Source organism: Hirundo rustica, chromosome 8 (assembly GCF_015227805.2).
Source record: "Hirundo rustica isolate bHirRus1 chromosome 8, bHirRus1.pri.v3, whole genome shotgun sequence".
In the NCBI taxonomy this organism is placed as follows: domain Eukaryota; kingdom Metazoa; phylum Chordata; class Aves; order Passeriformes; family Hirundinidae; genus Hirundo; species Hirundo rustica.
Window position 1 is genome coordinate 23,979,821 of NC_053457.1, and position 18,096 is coordinate 23,997,916.

Consider the following 18,096-nt stretch of genomic DNA (forward strand, 5'->3'; position numbering starts at 1 on the left):
ATTTGGATCTATTCAACCCTGTCCCTTTCCAGGCTTTTCTGCTAGGCCTCAAACCAAGCCAAAAAAAGGAAAAAAGGCCACATTATACATGCCATAATTCCTGTTGTGTCAAGGCATCACCCAGTGCCATTTTCCATCCCTGAAGATTTTTGGTTTCATTCCCTTTTGCAGTTGACAGCTCTTTTGCAGAGCTGCTGACCAATGCTCTCTGCTGCCTTTGCATACAGTAAGTTTTTTTAAAGGACATTGGGAGATTTTACAATGTGGAGGTGTAGAGGTCTCCATCTGTGAGAAAGCCACAGGGGCCAATGCGCTGAGCACTCCAGTTCCAAAGGTTACTTTCTACAGAGCTTAATTGTGCAAAATCAGCAAGAAAAAACAGTTTACATCCATCTTAGCTTGTGGGAGACTTAACAAGTTTGAGATCAGAAAGGCAGCCACAGGCAGGTTCTGTACTGGCCTGTCAGTTCTCCTGCCAACTCTATGTGTTTGGATCAGCCTGTGTAACCCCACTGCTACAAACACCTCTGATCTCACAGAGCTTCTCCCAGTGAATAATAGCAGCAGCAGATGGACAGTTAATAACTCTGGGCAACACACCCTCAGTAGAGAGGCTGTTGTAGGCTACTTTTTCCTGTGTTAGCCAATTTGACCTGAAGTTAATGCTGAGCAGTCGTAACCAGAAACTACCGGTTTATTTCTGTAATGTCACAAATAAAAACTCCTTATGTAAGTGAAATATGCTTACATTTTTTTACCTCAGTCCTTGAATTTGTTAATCTTTAAGCCCTTTGAAGAATAACTTTAGAAGATTCCTTGATCTTCCCCTCTTTATAGGTGAAAGGACTAAAACACCTGTTAATCAATTTCAGTGAAGTCCTGAAACAGTAACATTTTTCACGTCAAATCTTAAGAGTTGAATCACAAGTATCCTTTCTTCCTTTATATTCAGAACCTACTGGAGACTTTTCAAACACCATCCGAGATTCCTCCTCATTTCAGCGCTGCCAGCAGCTCCCAGCTGCACTTCATTCTCAGGGGCTGAGGCTCAGAGCAACCACAAAATGAAGGATGTGAAGGCAAATAACAAAAGCTTTACTTGTCATATTGGTACCAACTCTCCTCGCAGTCAGTCCACTTGGGCACCACAAGATTGTATCTATTGCTGTCACCTGCAGGCAAAGCAAGATCTAAATGCACAGATCTACTGAACTCAGTACAACAGTAAGCAGGATCCCAGGACAGAGCCTTTCTTTCACTTCTCCCTAGTCCTGAATTTATTTTTTTTTTATTAAAGTCATAATGCATGTGGGGCAAAATAGAGACAGACACTATTATTGCATCTAGCTTGTACAGCATTGATTTGGGAGGGTCTCAGAATTAGGTGCAGAGATTTGGTTCCTTCATGCTTCCAAAGCCCTCCCTGTTTATATTACATTATGAAGGAAAAAATGGATTAAAACCATAGGAATGCTAAAAAAAAGTCAGAAGTGCCTCTGTAAGTTTGAGAGTCACATCTGCTTTCCAGCTCCAGAGCACTGGAATTACTCCAGAGGGAAGCAAACCAGGGAAAAAAAAAAAAAAAAAGAAAAAAAAACAAAAAGAAAAAAAAAAAATGAGAGAGAGAGAAAAAAAAAGAAAAAAAAAGAAAAAGAAGGACAGGAAATGAGGATCAGCACATGGCCAAGAATTTGGAGAAATTACATATTTAAGGTGGAACAAGCTAATATCTTTAAGGTGGATTCAATTTACAAACTACTGGATTTGTTTTCCTTTTTACACATTGAGGTGTGTTCAGTCTGTTATCCAGCCCTCTGTTCTCCTGCTCCCTCTCCCCTCACACTCACAACAGGAGAAGGAGTTGCTCCTTCAAAGGCACTCAATGCTCAAAGGAGCAAATTTCTGCAGGAAGGGAATCCTTTTCTGAGGGGCCCCTAACAGAATTCAGGGCAGTTTACAGGTAACAAACAGCACAATAAGCTGGAGATCAGCTACCCAGGCTGCAAAGGACCAGCTTCCAGGGATGGATCACATAATCAACATTTCTGGAAGTGATGCCCTTGGGAAAAAACCCCATTTATGAGAGTTTAATCCTCCAGCAAGAAAGTAACACAGTGCTCCAAAGCAGCAGAGAGGAGCACAGTTGGCACCCCATGTACACATATATGGAGCATGTAAACATCATCCATCAACAAGAGGGGTTTCTCAAATCAAAATGCCTCTTCCAAAAAAGCTGAGCACATGCTACAATCCCCAACTATCATGGGATGGCTGGGGCATCCACTGTCCTTCCAGCAGATTGCAATGAATGAGGATGCCATGGATACCACAGCAGCGTCATCATGCTCCAGAAGGCATTCCTGGTGTAGAAAAATGCATCTTCTGGGTTGACTCAAAGAAGTGTGTGAGAAAAAGAGGAAAAAAAAAATCCAGCTAATTGGATGAGTGTTAATATGGCAAAGGGAAACCTACAGTAGTAACCAGGCTACATTACAGAAAGAGAATAAAAAAATAAACCAGAGGTGTCCCACAATTTCTGCCCCCGGAAAAAAAAAAAAAAAAAGAGCTTGATTCTCCTCTCCAAAACTTCTTTGGATTCCACTTCTGTAGATGATTAACAGAGAAAAAAAATATAACCTGACCAACCCAAGCATTTTTGAGTTCCTATCTAGAGTGCCTTCCTGGCTCCACTGCTATCTTTATTAGCTTATTTGCTCCATGGGATCATTAGATAGAAAACTGATCTTTTTTTCTTCTAAGTAAGGGAAATCAAGAAAAACAACAACATTGCTTCAGTCAGCATTTTCACAGTCCTCATTCATAGCCAATAAATCAAGCAGCATTCAAACAAAAGCAATTATAACTTGGGGAGGGAAAGAGGAAAAAATCACTATAATTACATGTGGAATGGAAAAAGATGACTATATGAGATGTTCTGCACTGCTGAGAGATAAACCTCCATTTTAAGCCACCTGTTGTATCACATCTTATTTGAAGAGAAATGGGATGTCACAGCACTGACAGGTTCACATGCAGACACGAGACAAGGGGCAGAACCACAAAGAGCACTAAAACCTAAATGCTGTGTGAACCAAAATGAAGAAAGCTCCCAACAAGTGCTCATCCTGACACCCTACATCACTGAGACAATGTCTAACCTACAGTCTCCTCATAAGCATTTACAAAGGAGAGTCTAAAGTCAAAACTCTCTGCTAGGATGGACAGAATTTGACACACAGTAACAACTTCACCTGCCCTTGGAATGCAGTCCCTCTGCATTAGGAATATCTAATGTGGAAAGACAAAAATCAAAGCAAAGTAGCTGAAACCATTGGCAAGCTTGCAAAAGGGTTATAGCCAGGAAACTGATCCCATACCCTTGAAAGTGGCACAACCTGCTCCAAACAGCTCAAGAGATCACAATCAGCCTTTCAGCATTGCTATAAATAGATTTAAATAGATTGCAGTATAACTCTTATACTGGAAACACATTAAAATTATATACAACAGAAAGCCTTGTTAGGTCTCCCAGATCTTAACTCAGATATGGGCTTTTAACTTGAAGCAAGAAAAAAACCCTCTAAAACTGCAAGTTCAGGCATTTCCTCACTGGAATGGTCCACAGCCTTTGCAGACACTGCAGCGTTACTTTAGTCACCATTGTATCGCCTCAGACTTTTCTTTACATTTCTTCAAGAGGCATTATGAACAATCTGGACCTCCCTGTCCAGCTGCAGAATGATTTAAATGCTAACATTCAGTGACTGATCAGAAAAGCTCATTGTCACAGTTTCTGCGGGTTGCACGGCTTCTTTACCTGATGTACCACCATCCTTCCAGGTTCTTTTGGATGACCTCCACGGTGACCCCTTTTTCGAACCCAATCTCATCCTTCCCCTGGCTGGCGTACGGCTGGATAGTGACATATTTCTCTTCTGGTGAGGGGAGAAAAGGCAACATCAGTTAGGGTCAGGATCAGCGCAGCTGTTTTCCCGCACTGCTCTCTTTTAAACTGCTATGCAGCGATTACGCGAAGCCATTACGAAAGGCGGAGCCCTGCTCAGGGGCCCACTGGTTATTTATGCTGACGACACGACAGATAATCAGCCCCTTGCCACTATCCTGCTGCTGATAATCACAAAATGCTTCCACGCCAATAATGACACAAAGTCCCCAGAGATCTCCCCCCCTGCTTCTTCCCACCTCCCTCCCCCTCTCCAAGTTCCTCGAGCGGGTAAGGGAGAGGATTTGAAGCTGGACTTAACTCCCATACTGTAACTTGACAGAATCTGCCCGGCTGCCAAATCAGCCGAGCATCGCCGCGGGAGCTGCAGCCAGTTGGCTCATCGCACACGCACATGGCCGCACGAAGCATTGTGTTACCGAAACCCGAGCGCTGCGTGCCCAGAGGGACACATCTCCCCAGCCCAGAGGGGCTGGCCAGCACGCTGCTCTCCTTGCACCTCCCAAGCAGCACAGGTCTACAGCAATGAGCTTGAAACATTTAAAAAAACATGACAAAAGAACGAAAGAGGTCTGCATATGACAGGAGACGATACAGCATTTGCAACCGTGGGTTGTGAAGTGTTTTACAAACATACTTTTGCTAAACCTCACCCCAGAGAAATGCACGTCTGACCCTGGTGAAGGAGGGCCAGAACTAAGACATGTACTTCAAAAGCACAGACTGGATTTCAAGTACGGTGTTTGAGCCAAAAACTTAGCATCCCTATTCATCTCCAGCATCTATCCCCTTCCCAGCTGGGCAAAGGTTTTAAGCAGATTTGCTGGGAGCAAGCCAATAAGCAGAGGAGAACAGACACTTGTCAACATCTTCTTCCACCTACCCAGGAGTCATTTACTGCAGCATTCCTGTCACACACAAGGTCAACCTTTCTCTCTGGAGCTTCAAAAATTTCATCTGCCATTGAAAACTTGAACTACCATCCTTCCTCTGGAGCAGCAGACATGGAAGGTGTCACAAAACTCCTCTCCTCAACCCACACTATGGTGCATGTGACAGCATGAGTTCCTGGAGCTAGACTAAAGGCAGGAAAAGCAAGCAATTAAGCACACCCCAGCCACTCTTCCTAAGCACTTTCTACCAGCAGTCACAACAAGGCAGGGAGAGAACAAATGGAGAGCTGTCAGTGCAGAGGAATGGGCAGGAATTGAAGTGAATCCAATACTTCTGATCACTGCAGAGCAAAGGACGTATGAAAAGGTTGCAGCAGCTTGAAGCAAGCACTCTTTGAGAGAGTAAAGCAGATCCAAGCAGCTGTTTGGTTTTGTGGCTCAACTGCATTTTGTTGCTGGGTGAAGCATGGAAACTTTAATGAAAAATAAACTAAAGCCATTAGTAAGACAAAGTAAGAAATAATACCCCAGAAAAGGGAAAATAATGTTGACAGAGCATCTGATGGCAGCAAATTCAGCAAAGCTACATCTCTGAAGTCAAGCTCCCTTGGCTGGTCACATTTGGATCCTTCTAATTCTGATGAGGCAAAATCTGTCAAAACCTTTGCTACCAAGAGGAGAAGACTCTGCTGCTCTCCCCTAGGAGGGCTGCTTAACTGGCTTATCACTGGTAAGAAATTCCAGCTAGCTTGTAGTTAGCACCATCAGCATGTGACACCCTCCCCACAGAAATACTCCACTCCAAGATGGGGCCTGACACATGAAACCTGGCAAATGAAATCCCAGCTTCCAAGTCACAGGACAGGACAGTTTTGCTAGCTGGGTTTCTGCTCTGGGTGCTGGAATTGGACTAATTTTTCCTCTATTTTCAAGTCTGCTGCAGAAGGAGCTCCATGTCTGGTTTTCAGGCAATGCATGCAAAAACTGAACTGCAGAAGACCTCATGACAGCTAGATCTTGTCCCTGTAAGGGGCAAGGGAAAGTTCAGAGTTGCTCTGTCCAGATACATATTGTTTCAGACGCTTCCAGGGATGTTTCTAGGACAGTAATACTGAGCTAAGCATATATTTGCTGAGTCTTGGAAGAAAGCCCTTTTTTCTTTCCCCCATACCAAAGCTGCTTTATAACCGAGGCTGTCAGAGGTTGTCCTTGCCACTGCAACTCCCACAGAAATTGCTGTGTTTATTCTGTTTTTCCTCCACACAAACCCCAGGCTCTGCTTCAGCTAAAGCCGGCTATTTGGCTCCTCTTGCTGGGCAGACTGGTTTCACTCTTCAGGGATGTGGCTTCCCTTCTTCTGCAGATAACCATGCATAGGGTGATCATTCCTAGCTTCCAACACACCTTCTAAACTTCTGTGTGAGGAATTGAGATGGTGATCACCGACCAAAACCAACACCACTGGAGGTTGATCTCTCAGGAGAAACAGTAAGGCTCTTCTGAACTGCCACTGTCTCATTCTGTCCATGAGCACCTTCACTTACATTTCAGTCCTGTGGCTTTCAACTAAAGACTACTAATTTTTGAGAGAAAAGCCCTTTAGGTGACTCCTCCCTATGATTTTTTTTTTTTTTTTGGAAGAAATAGTAATAAAAAAAAATTAAGTGCATGGAAATAGGGAGGGAAGAGATAGAGAGCTAGAAAAAGGATCTCCCATGAAGCAAGACAGTCAAAAGTGTTAAAAATCAACTCTAGAAAAGAAGGTCCCACAATGTTTTTGTTTAGCAGTTCTATTTTTAAGCCTGCAGATAAAATCCAGGAAGCCACCATTACAATTTCCCCTTGCAAAATACTTTGACAGCAAAAATTACATTTCCAAGATTACACACGTTTGGCTTCTGTCAATGCTGCAGGAGATACCACAAACATACATGAGGTTTGTAACTTAAACAGTATTCTGGAGATATGGGCCCCCTTGTAACCAAAGCGTAAATCCTGTTTTGTTTCTCAAATATTATCTCTAGCCAGTGGACATTTTGTATAAACCAAGATTTGCTGAAGGAAGCAGGGGAGCTCTCAGTGGATTTGTCACTGAAGAGGACTGATAATAGCATTCAACATATCAGATTATTATTCAAAAGTCTTGAAGAAAAGATATTTGACACTTCGTGACGGATATGTAAAGTCACTGTAAGATTTAACGTAGATAAATGGTTTCATGAGAGAATCAACAGAGCATCAGACAGCAGAATGACACTGCTCTGAGTTACACTGACAAATCTAATATATCGTGCTGGTTTCATTCAGCTTCTGTGACAGGCAATAGTATAGAACAGAAGTCAGCAAACCATCCCAGACCTACTACTGAAGTTACATACCCAGATCTACAGAGATTACAAAAGCGTATAATTTTGGTTCATTAAATTTTGACTTAGGAATTACCAGAGGGGGGAAAAAAAAATAATGATTTGTATTCCCCAGCTGCAGCTTCTGTTACATCAACCTCAGTGCTGAGGTCAAGTGGGCAGAATAAACTTTACTACATGCTACAAAGCACATACACCAGCTAAAAGGCTGCATTTAGAAACAATGGGACGAAAGTCCTACCCTCTTCTAGATGAAAATGGCAAGAAGGCAGCTCTGTTCTTAGTGAGTGACATCCAGAGATCTATTAATTGCTCAATTAGCCAACTTCACTCACATTCCTTTACCACTGATTTGCAGGCCAAAGACACCTTCCCCAGCTGAGCTAAAGGAGGTTCCTGTCTGGATTTTGAGCTGCCTGGTAAATCTGAACAAGGCATGCACGAAGCAGCAAAACCCATTTGGGAAAGAGCTACGATACACATCTGTCACATCATGCATTATCCAACTGCAGCCTACTGAGGATGGAAGGGAAAGGATTAGTCTGTGTCTTTCTCTCTCCTCCCCAGACACAGACACTATTTAAAATATGCACAACCAAAATTTTGCACTATTTCAACCACTCAGCTCTTTACCTTGCTGCTGTAGCTGTGCTCTGCCCAGCCCTCCCAGACACTGTGGCAACCCAGTGCTCAGTACATTACTTATTCCAAAACCTCAATTCCCTATCAATGTAGCTTTCTCCTCTTTCCTTTTCTCCTTCCCAAAGAGAAGCAGGCTTCTATTTTGCTCTGGTACTACCTAAAATCTCCTGAACAAATACAGTAGAGAACTGGGACCAAAATATAGGGACAGATCTTGGTGGATCACTAGGAAAACAGCATGGACAGCAGAGAACAGTACCTGTGTTCTTGGAACAGCCCACAATACTACAGAGAGGGCTTTTTCTAGCAGCGAAGATCTTCCCCCCAAAAATACAGCACAGGCACAGCTATCCAGCTGGAAGGTGTGCACATATACAGGACAAAGGATCTGAGCTGTATAGTGCCCTGCATTACAGCCACAAACACCACAGGATCTATACAGATGTACACAAAAGACCTGGTACTCAAGGAAGTCATTGGTATTTGAGTGATTACAGATCACTTTTTCACAAGTTGTTAACATCTAATGTCCTTCTGTAATCAATAGAAGAGGACAAAAGCAAAAAGGAAAAAACAAAAAACCCACCAAAACAAGAATACAACCACTTTGTGTTCCTCCTGCAACACTACAGTGTTTTGCCAAGCTGAGGCCTTTACTATACATAAATAGCAATAGCTGTAAAACTAAAAAGCCACTTTAAAAACAGTTTTTAAATGCAGAGCAGAGTCAAGGCAACCCATACAAAACTTGATCTAAAACCTGGCTAGGGCAGTTTAAGCATGCCCGTGTTTCCTGTCCCACCCATTTTAAAATGCAGCTTAATGAAGTGTAACTTTTCACATAAAAAGAATTTATAATAGAGCTATTAAACCATCATATGATTTACAGCAGAGCAAGATGACCTGTAGCCACCTTGGCAATGCTCATCAAGTAGCACAGGTCACCTCGGCAGTCACAGTGTAATGAGAACTGAAATATTTCTTCTGTCTTGCCAAGCCTGTTCACTGGCTGTGATACATCATGCTAGCTGCAGAAAAATGAGGGATGATACATTTGAGTTCTTAAATTTTAGGAGGACTCAATGTAAATGACAATTATTTTGGGGTAATTGCAGACCTTGACAACCGTGCTTTGTGTTTTTTCCTTTTGAGTAGGATTGCAGCTTGTACATAGCAAGCAGCCGGGTGCATTCCATCACATTCCCTTTAAACAACCTATTTCCAAATAAATTTTCTTTTGTTTCACTTGATGTATTTCTGTCAAGTAGTAAGAGGGGAATCTCAGAAGAATTTTTAAGCATTAGTTGTGGTATTTTCCATACCAGGCGACCTGTTAGGACACCTCTCCCATAGCAAAAAACTCAGGACAGCTAAAATTAAGCTTCTTTACCTCCTAAAGAAATTGTACCTACTTGGCTGACAAAGCAAGACTCTGAACTTGGCAGGCTGTGAGGCTCCTCCAATCCCATCTGTCAAACCAGAATTCCATATTTTGACTGTGCACACACACACTCTACACTGAAGTTATGAGGTGTCTTGAAAAGGCAACTTGGTCCCTCCTCTGGCTGTCTGGATTTATACTTAATGTCAGGTCAAAGAAAGCAGATCTACGGTTTTACAGCTCGAGTTGTAACACAGAGCTTCAGTAGCTCTTTCCAAATCTTCCTTATTCTATCTTCCCAATTCCCTTGGCACTGATTATTTCAGATTCCTCCTAGTCTATCACCAAGGTGACAGACTTGCCCCGATATTTTCAAAGTCCTCCACCATTGCTGCTCCTCACTGGCCCTTCAGTGACTCTTTTGCACGGCCACTACAGCCACCTCCTGCCTGCTTTGCTCCCTTCCAGCCTTTCAGCACACGCTGCTCTTGCAGAAGGCTCTTGGCACAGCAGTACTCTGGCATTTCAACCAGACTCCTGGCTGTGCATTCCCAATTCACTCGTTCCATCTTGAATTTTCAAGCCCGTGTGCTGTGCCTTGCTTTAATGCCCTACTATATACACTCACATATTCATGTGGATTTACCAAACCTTCAGATTCTGTGATCTTTTCCCACTCAGCCTCATGCCTTTCATATGATGCCTCATCAACCTGAGCAGGCTCCTTCCTCGATGGTATCAAATAACCTGAAGCTCTCAAATCCCTTCTAAAATAAGCCTTACCTACCCTGATTTCCTGCCTTACCAAACAAGCTTAGTTTTAGCCCTTCTCTAAAAGCTTTTAAAAATACCGAATAAGGATCATTTTACACTGTGAAAACCCCTTTAGCTGCAATAAGACTCAGGCCAAATTGCCACTTGCCCACGTTCCTTTGATGCACAGATCTCCTTCTCTTTGTTTAGGCTGTAAACTCTTTGGGACAGGAGCCTTGCCTTTAAGCAGCTGGAATACCACGCACGTTTCCAGCCCTGCACAATCAGTCTCATCTTTCCCAGGCAAACAGCCAGTGCTCAGACATTTCTGCTTCCAAGTTCTGAGTGCCCCATTTCACATTCCTCTCCTTCACCTCTGTTCTGTAAGTTTTCTCTTTTCTGCCTCCATTAATAAGCGTGGAAGTTATCAGCAGCACTTCAGAAGCCAACCAAATAAGGGAGTCATTTCCTTTGCTCAGCTGGTGCTTGTACATGCCCCCAACTTTCTGTGACCCCATCCTGGTTTGATATGCTGATAGGGGTAGGGATAGGGGGGAACTGGGCTAGAAATTAGCCAATTAATGATTTCTCAGCAAAATGCAACAGCCCCAAACCTACATCTTCCAAACCACAGAAGAATTTTCTTTCAAAATACTTTCCCCTCTGTCAGCAGTCTGTGTTTGCCCTCCCCCACTCCTCCGCTCCACCCCCCCTTTGTCAGGCCTGCTTCTGGAAAAAGTCTAGCTGTTCCAGAAAGCGATGTATTAATTCAACATGGACTTTGCTTTACTTGCCTAAATATGCAGAGAGAGAATGACTGTCCACAGTTATCAAACGTGTTCATCTGCAGACAGAAGCTCTTCAGCCTTTGTCCCTCTTCCCCTACCTGCCTTTTTTGTTTTAAACAACAGAAAACCGTACACCAACAGACAGAAAAGAACAATAATGACATTTCTTCTAAACAGCTTTGTATTGCGCATGCTCTTACTCAAGAAAGGAGCAATAAGCATTTACACTAGTTTCCTTGGAGAACAGAGTAAAAAAAAGGCAAACCAAAACCCAAACAAAGGGGGAAAAAAAAGAAAAAAAAAAAAAAGAAAAAAAAGAAAAAAAAAGGAAGAAAAAAAAGAAAAAAAAAAGAAAAAAAGAAACCCAACAAAAGGAGAGAACAAATGAAGTCTGAAGCTGCTCTGTGCTGGTTTGATTTAGCGCAGCAATGTCACTCACAGCCTTCTGCTGTGATTGACAAACATTTCATCACCATCAAGCACAAGCAGGGAAGAGTGAAAACAAAGGGAGAAAGTCCCATGGAGGGGGCTGCCAAAAAGGGCAGAGCAGCTTTGGTGAGATGCAGGAAAGAATAAGAATGCACAAGCACATCAGCCAGGCTGGATTACCAGTACTGATCGAGTACTCTTTCCACAGCTACAAAACTGGCTGCAAAACCACTGACTTGGGCTCCAATATTGAGACCAAGGACATGGGGTTCCAGTATTAAGACCAAGTCAGGACGAGGTTCAAATACCAAGACCACTGGGTTACAAGGGTGCCTTCCCTCTACACACAACTTTTCTCCATCAAGCTCCCCCTCTCCCTAAGATAGGCAAGCAGTGGGAAGTTCTAACTTTAACTCTTTCAATGAATAGCTTATTCTTTGTGCTAGGAGCTACTCCTAAGTAATTGGCTCATTTGGCAGCAATTCAGCCCATATGTCACTATATTGTTGGTATGAATAAGTTTCAAGTGCTTTCCTGCATTGTAACAGCTCCAGTTGAAAGCACTGGGCACAAAACCAAAGCAGCAATAACTTAGGTCAGATATCTGGCATAGAAGACAGGCATGTAACGTCCCAATTTTACCGATCAAACTATAAAAGCACAAATGACTTTTCATTAAATTAGCCTGTAAATAATCCTAAATTCCCTTCCAGGGGAAGTTCCAAATAAATACATGTGTAGAATTACAATTTTAAACCCTGTACAAAACAAGAACACTACAGCTTGCAGGTCTAGTGAGTGTCAAGTCTGAGGAAAACTACAAACTTTCAGCCTTGTCCTCACAACCCATATTTGTATTACTGGAGTTCCAGAATGTATAGGAAAAAGTTTAGAAAATGTACCACATTTAACATTAAAAATCCCACAAGCTTTGCAGCTACATAGGAAACACAAACCAATGTAATCTCAGATCTGGGCACACCACAGACCATTTTAAAGAGAAAAGTTCAGCAACAAAAGTCATCTGTTTCTCTTTGTAGAAACAGACTACAGCTGTTCCCTTTGCAGATTTATTTTCAGGTTTAAAAAAGGAGCACTTCCCTGATATTCAATGATTTGTCTTCCATGTTTCTTATTCACAGACCCAGTAACATTGCTTCCAAATATCTGGAGGTCAGAGATGCCTAGCCTCTTCAAATGGCTTCGGAGAGGGTAGAAATAAATAACCCATATGCTACCCATAATAATTCTCCCCCATCAGGCAGTCTAACAGGGAAGCAAACACTATTCCCTTCTGCACTCAGGCTTTCTCAGTGTTTCTAATATTCAAGTCACTTAGAAAATTCTTCCCTTCAGAAACAATGTTTAATTCCTTTGATTCTGGCCTTAAAGTGATTCTATCAGAGGCCTAACTGATAAAAATGCTTATTAGTGGTACCCAAGCATAAATACAGAGAGGCATCCTTTACAACTTGCTTTTAAACTCCAGTGAACTCCTGGAGCTAACCCTTCCAGCAGCAAGGACTATTTCAAGCAGAATATTGCTGGGTGGGAAGAATTTCAGCCAAAATGTTTAATTGAGTTTGTTTCCAAGGAAGAGGCCAAATGGGGAAGGGGAAGCTGTTCTGCTTGGCAACCTCCTGCTTGAACAACTTGAGTTCTTCTGTGCTCTGGAGCAAGGACTTGAAGGTTGGCAGGGGAGTGCATATGTACACTTCATGCATTGTGTCATTTCAGTGCAAACCCACCCAAATTTGGCCTTATTAAAAGTCTTCTGGGCTGGGATGGGAGGGGAAGATGGGAGAAAATCTCTCCTGACCTCATATAAACCGTGCTCTGTTAGAGAACAGCAGGCTGGACACCCAGAGAGACTCATACTTTCAACAATTGCAGTTTGGAAGTCATACACATCTGTACAGGCTGCAGCTCTGCCAGATCATGAAGCCACTGTCTCCAACTTGTGCCCATTTATTCAAGTCACTTTCTTTACTTCCAATAAGCCTGCTCTTGTAAGCGTTCCCTAACCTATCATTTCTGATGATATTAAGCAGCTTATTTTTAGCCAGCCTGGCTAGCTGTGGCTGAAATATATTGGAGAGACCTTATAGAAGCAGCTCAGTCACAGAGGGTGCCCCAATCCTTGGACAGAATCATAGATTGCTGAAGTTTGTGCCAAGTCCAAGTGCCAAGATTCAGTTTGAGATAAAGCACATATTCTCCAACACCCTCAAACCCCCAGCCCTGCTTGGGCCTAATAGGGAAGAAACTGTAATGAAGCAAGAGAAAGGCAAGGATGGAAGAGATTAGGGCAGCCTGTACTGGGGAAGAATGCCAGGGAGGGCACTGACACTGGTCAGAGGGCAGGTCTGGAGAAGATGCACACAGATGGTGGGCATCAGAATGCAAGAGAGAAAACTTGGGAATGCAACTTAGGTCCTTGAGTCTTACCAGCTGACTGCTAAGGGGTTGGTTATGCAGTCTTAATATTTTATGCAGCTTTGCTTGCAATGCTGTATGAATACAAAAGAATGCATTTGTTTTCACCAGTAAATAAATTGTTTAGAAAACTGATTCCCATGAATTCTCCCAGTTAAATTGCCAGGAAGCATCTGGCAGACTTTGACAAAGCAAAATAAGTAGTTCCCAAACTGTTGGGGCACAGAAATAAGCAGATTTTTTTTTTTTTTTTTCCCCCAAGACAGTATGTGTGCCTATGAGGGGTTTTTGGTGCTTTAAGAGTGCATTTGCTGGCTGAGAAGCAAGACATTGTCTTCTGAAGGTAGTTCCAATTTCCAGTTGCTGCAGGGTCAAGCTACATCAGGAAGAACACAGCTCTTGTTGCTTTTCCTTCCTCAATAATAATTTGAAACAAAGTTAAAGGGTCATTGCAAAGCTGGGTGTGCTTGAGACACAGATGTCTGCACATAGTACCATCATCAAATCCAGAAGGTAAATTTGCCACTATAAAAATACATTCTCTCCTCAATAGGAAAAGGCACCTATGCATCAACTGGGAATCATCTCTTGCACTTACACTCAGATCCATTTCCTCAGTAAGTCTGCCTGAAAGCTACAGGGGTGCAAATGGTGCTTTGTCCCCCCTTCCTTTTAGAAGTGCAACAAATACAACTGGATGATTTTGCAAGTGGAGCAGGAGACAGACAGGGATACCTTTGCTCTGGGAAAGATGATTCACCTTCTCTTAAGAAATACTTGGTATAGAAGACTCCTCAGATTTTACTCAAACACAACCTCACCCAAACACAAGGTGTTCCTCCCTACCCTGCCATACTCAATGTTAGACCAGCAAAAGCTAAAAGAACACAAACCAAAACAACTAAAATGCTGCTACTGATGGCATTTTAAATGGAATGATGCCAAAAACTCACAGAAGTTCTCAAGTCTCTCTTGAATACCAAGCACTGCTTGCAAGGAAGAGAGGGGACAGCAAATGGAATGATTTTCATCTTTGCACACCACACACTTTTCCAATGTGCACATCTCGGACCACGGCTTTTTGGCATTCAACTCATTTTAATAGCCCTGAAGGTATTCCTTGTCCTTACTGAGGCAGGAAAGACTTGAGCACAAACATACCCAAGTTAAAACACACCAGATGTGAGCCTCCCCAACAGCACAAAGAGTCAGACTGCAGAGCTACCCTTGGTTACCAGCCTCCAGCTCCTGGGGTGCCTAATCCTGGCTCCAAGACACCCTCAAACTGTCATGTAGGAAATCCACATCTGAACTCCGGAGCTTTCGCCCCTCACTACCAAAGTGCCAAAGATGCAGGTCCCGACACACAACAGCTGAATCTGCAGTGTGGCTTTTGGTGCCCCTGAGTGGCTGTGCCAGAGGAAGCTATGAATTCACCTCGACTCTGCTGCCTGTTGACTATCCCGCCCAGCGTCCATCGCCGGTCCAGGCGCCTCAGGTGAGCCTTGCGTCGCTTAGAAACTAGTTTGGAACATGGATGGAAACAAAACAAAGGAAAAAAAAAAAAAAAAGAAGAAGAAAAAAAAAATGACGGGAGGGTGAAGAATAAAAACAAAACATGGTATTTACGAACACTGGTCTTGTTAGTGGGAATGGGTTAGGTGGGATGCAGATGTTCTGTTTTAGTTTATACAGTACAGTGGAACAAGTTAACTTCTTGAGCTTGAGCGATGTGAGCCATCCAGAACTGCCACAAATTGCCACTCTTGCTATTGGCTTTTCTTAAAAAATAGTAATGGTAATAAAAAACTCAAAAACATGAACACACTCCAAAACAAGCTAAAGACAACTTGTCCAAGGAGAGTGCCGCGGCAGGACACATCATCATTGCTGTTGCATCTCCTAATTCAGTTGCATGATCTTTGTGGAATTCAGTCTATTGCATATGACATCAAACCCAACAGGGCTCTAAAACCTCTCTAAGAAAACTTATCACACTAAAACAAACCCACAAACTCTTATGTAAGTTCTCTCACAACAGCAGCACTCAGGAACTGAACCCAAGTGAAAAGTGTCCGCTGTGCTTGCAAGACATGACTTGCATTCATTGCCGCAGCTGGTTCTCATGATCAAAACTTCTAATATACACATTCTGATATAAGAAAAAATCTAACCTTGCAATTATTGAGCAGGCTCAAGAAGCTAACAAGCCAGGACTGAGTGTTAGTTACATACTCAAACAATAACTTATGCTTAAAGTATAAACAAAGACAAGACACTTATGGAAATGGCACTGTGACAGCAGCTGTGCACAGAGGACACCACTTGTTTTCTGGACCACATACTTGAATCTCTACTCGGGTTCTTCTTCTGCCTATACAGGTGTGAAAGACACTGGAACCATTAGAATGGCACAGAAATACAAACACTTCGATTTTTTCCATTCAAGGGCTTCCAGCCCAATTTGGCAGCTACTGCAAGGGTGCTTGATGCTGCTGCAACATATTGCAAAGTAGTGATAGCTGAAATGCAAACACTATCATTTTACCAGTGGTGCCGGAAAGCTGTTCATAAACTTTGATATCACATCATTAATAATAATTTAATTCTGCATATGAGCCCTTATTTAAGGATTATACCCTTATAATGGAGTAGACACCATTGTCTTCTATAACTGTGTTCTGCAGATAATCAGGCACAGCAAAATTATTTGATTGGGAAACCATTAGCTGAACAAGAAAAAAAATAACTTCACCAAATTGTGGCTTTTGACTTTTTGTCCTTTATATCTGTCTTACACCAGACTTTTACAACCAGTTCACTCTCCTCATTTTCTCTTTTGCTGCAAGGCCCAAACCTTTCCAAACAACCCTAAGCAGAGGTGGGGTGAATGGTGTTGAACAGGTACATTATTTAGTCTGTGGTACTCTGTACTTCCCCTTTGATCCCACACCAGTCAAAACCCACAAATTTTTAGATGAGCCAAATCTCGAGATTATAGATAGCTGTGGTTTTGGGTCACAGAAATCAGTGACCCTCTTGGAAGCCCTTGGAGGGACAAAAGATGAACAGATTTAATCTGCTGACATTCCCCAAATCAACAGGACATTAGACTGCCAGTTACACAGATGCTACACAAAAAACAACACAGGACACCTTGCTAGATTAGAGCAGAGAGAGAAGTCAAGCTGCAGTAAGGCTTCCTGTGTTAGGAGGTTTCTGTACAAGAAGGGAGGAAATGAAATGCTGAATGTAAAGGCTTGCAGGATAGAGGGGTGCAGAAGAGGTAGAAACCGGCTTAAGGTGTCAATATAGAGCTGTTAGCTTCCTCCTTCTCACACTGGGAGTTTGGAGGATTTAGCCATCCAGAAACACTCCTTGAAAACAGTGGGTCGCAACATGGTATCCTCTCAACATCTGTCCATACCCAGTGATAGCCCTTTCATACCACAATGATGATTTTGTATATGAGCCAGGGTTTAAAAATACTGAATTTTGCCATTTTGCCCAGACTTGGACTTGGTTGGTCATACCACAGCCATCAGAAAGGTTGCTTATTAACAAGTGTCTACACCTTTCCAGACATTATTTTAACACATTTATTTTATCAGCTCCTGTAGCTGTTAAATGTTGCTTTAGATTGGGTTCTGATTGTTTTCCAAGCCTTGCAAGATGTGTTGGTCTAAACATCGGCCCAGGTAACAATCAGCTGTCTGCCTTCATCCAGACAAAAATGTTGTGCAGGGCCAGGCGCAGGGAGGAAGCACTTTTGTCTTTCTCAGGGAAGAGAGTATTTAAAGAGACACATGGAAATACTACTGCTATGCAGAGGCAGAATTATTAGCAAAATGTGTTCAGCACCCCCCTATCTTTACTGGGCCTGCCACGACAGAGCAGACTCCTAGGTTTGCCTGGCTTGTGGACTTGTTCCAGGCCTGTTCAAATGGGGAGGATACACAAAGCTCCCATATCAGTGTGTCTGCTCTTTCAAAGTTGGGGGAGCAGAAATTGCACAGTTGCAGGAAGTCACAGTCTGTTGGAATCACTGAAACTGGTATAAGCTCTAAATTCCAGGGCTAAGGCACTCAATCTGCTAAAAGTGCCTTACTCCTCAGTTCCATCAGAGCCTTTTTCTCCTGCCTACCCAGAGAAAGCTGGCAAGTTTTCTCTCTAAGTCACTTTGAGACACCTTTTTAAAGACAGTGAATCCAAGTAATTATTTCCTCTCTTAAGAAATAATTATATGAAGAAGAATAGCCCACGTAATGAAGAAGTGAAGGGGAAGAAATACAGAATGTAGGAAGCCACAGCTCAGATGGTTAATAACATAAACCATAGTTACTAAAAAGCAAGCAAAAGCTGGGGCACATTAAAGCAGCTGCAGAGGTTATGCAATTAGATCTGTCACTGAGATGGAACTGAGCAGAAAGGGAAGGGCAGTCTC

General features: G+C 42.7%; 1 protein-coding gene across 10 annotated transcripts in view; it reads right to left on the minus strand.

Moving 5' to 3' along the window:
• SH3PXD2A (SH3 and PX domains 2A) overlaps nucleotides 1-18,096 on the minus strand; it is a 248,910-nt gene that overhangs the window by 18,807 nt on the left and 212,007 nt on the right. For 6 of the 10 annotated variants that reach the window (XM_040070646.2, XM_040070645.2, XM_040070650.2 and 3 more), the window contains 2 exons: nucleotides 15,090-15,173; nucleotides 3,818-3,935 (listed from right to left, as the gene is read on the minus strand). In XM_040070646.2, coding sequence (XP_039926580.1) covers nucleotides 3,818-3,935; nucleotides 15,090-15,173 — 202 coding nt within the window. The remainder of the gene's footprint in view (nucleotides 1-3,817; nucleotides 3,936-15,089; nucleotides 15,174-18,096) is intronic. The other 4 variants (XM_040070647.2, XM_058421473.1, XM_058421472.1 and 1 more) reach the window with 1 other exon arrangement.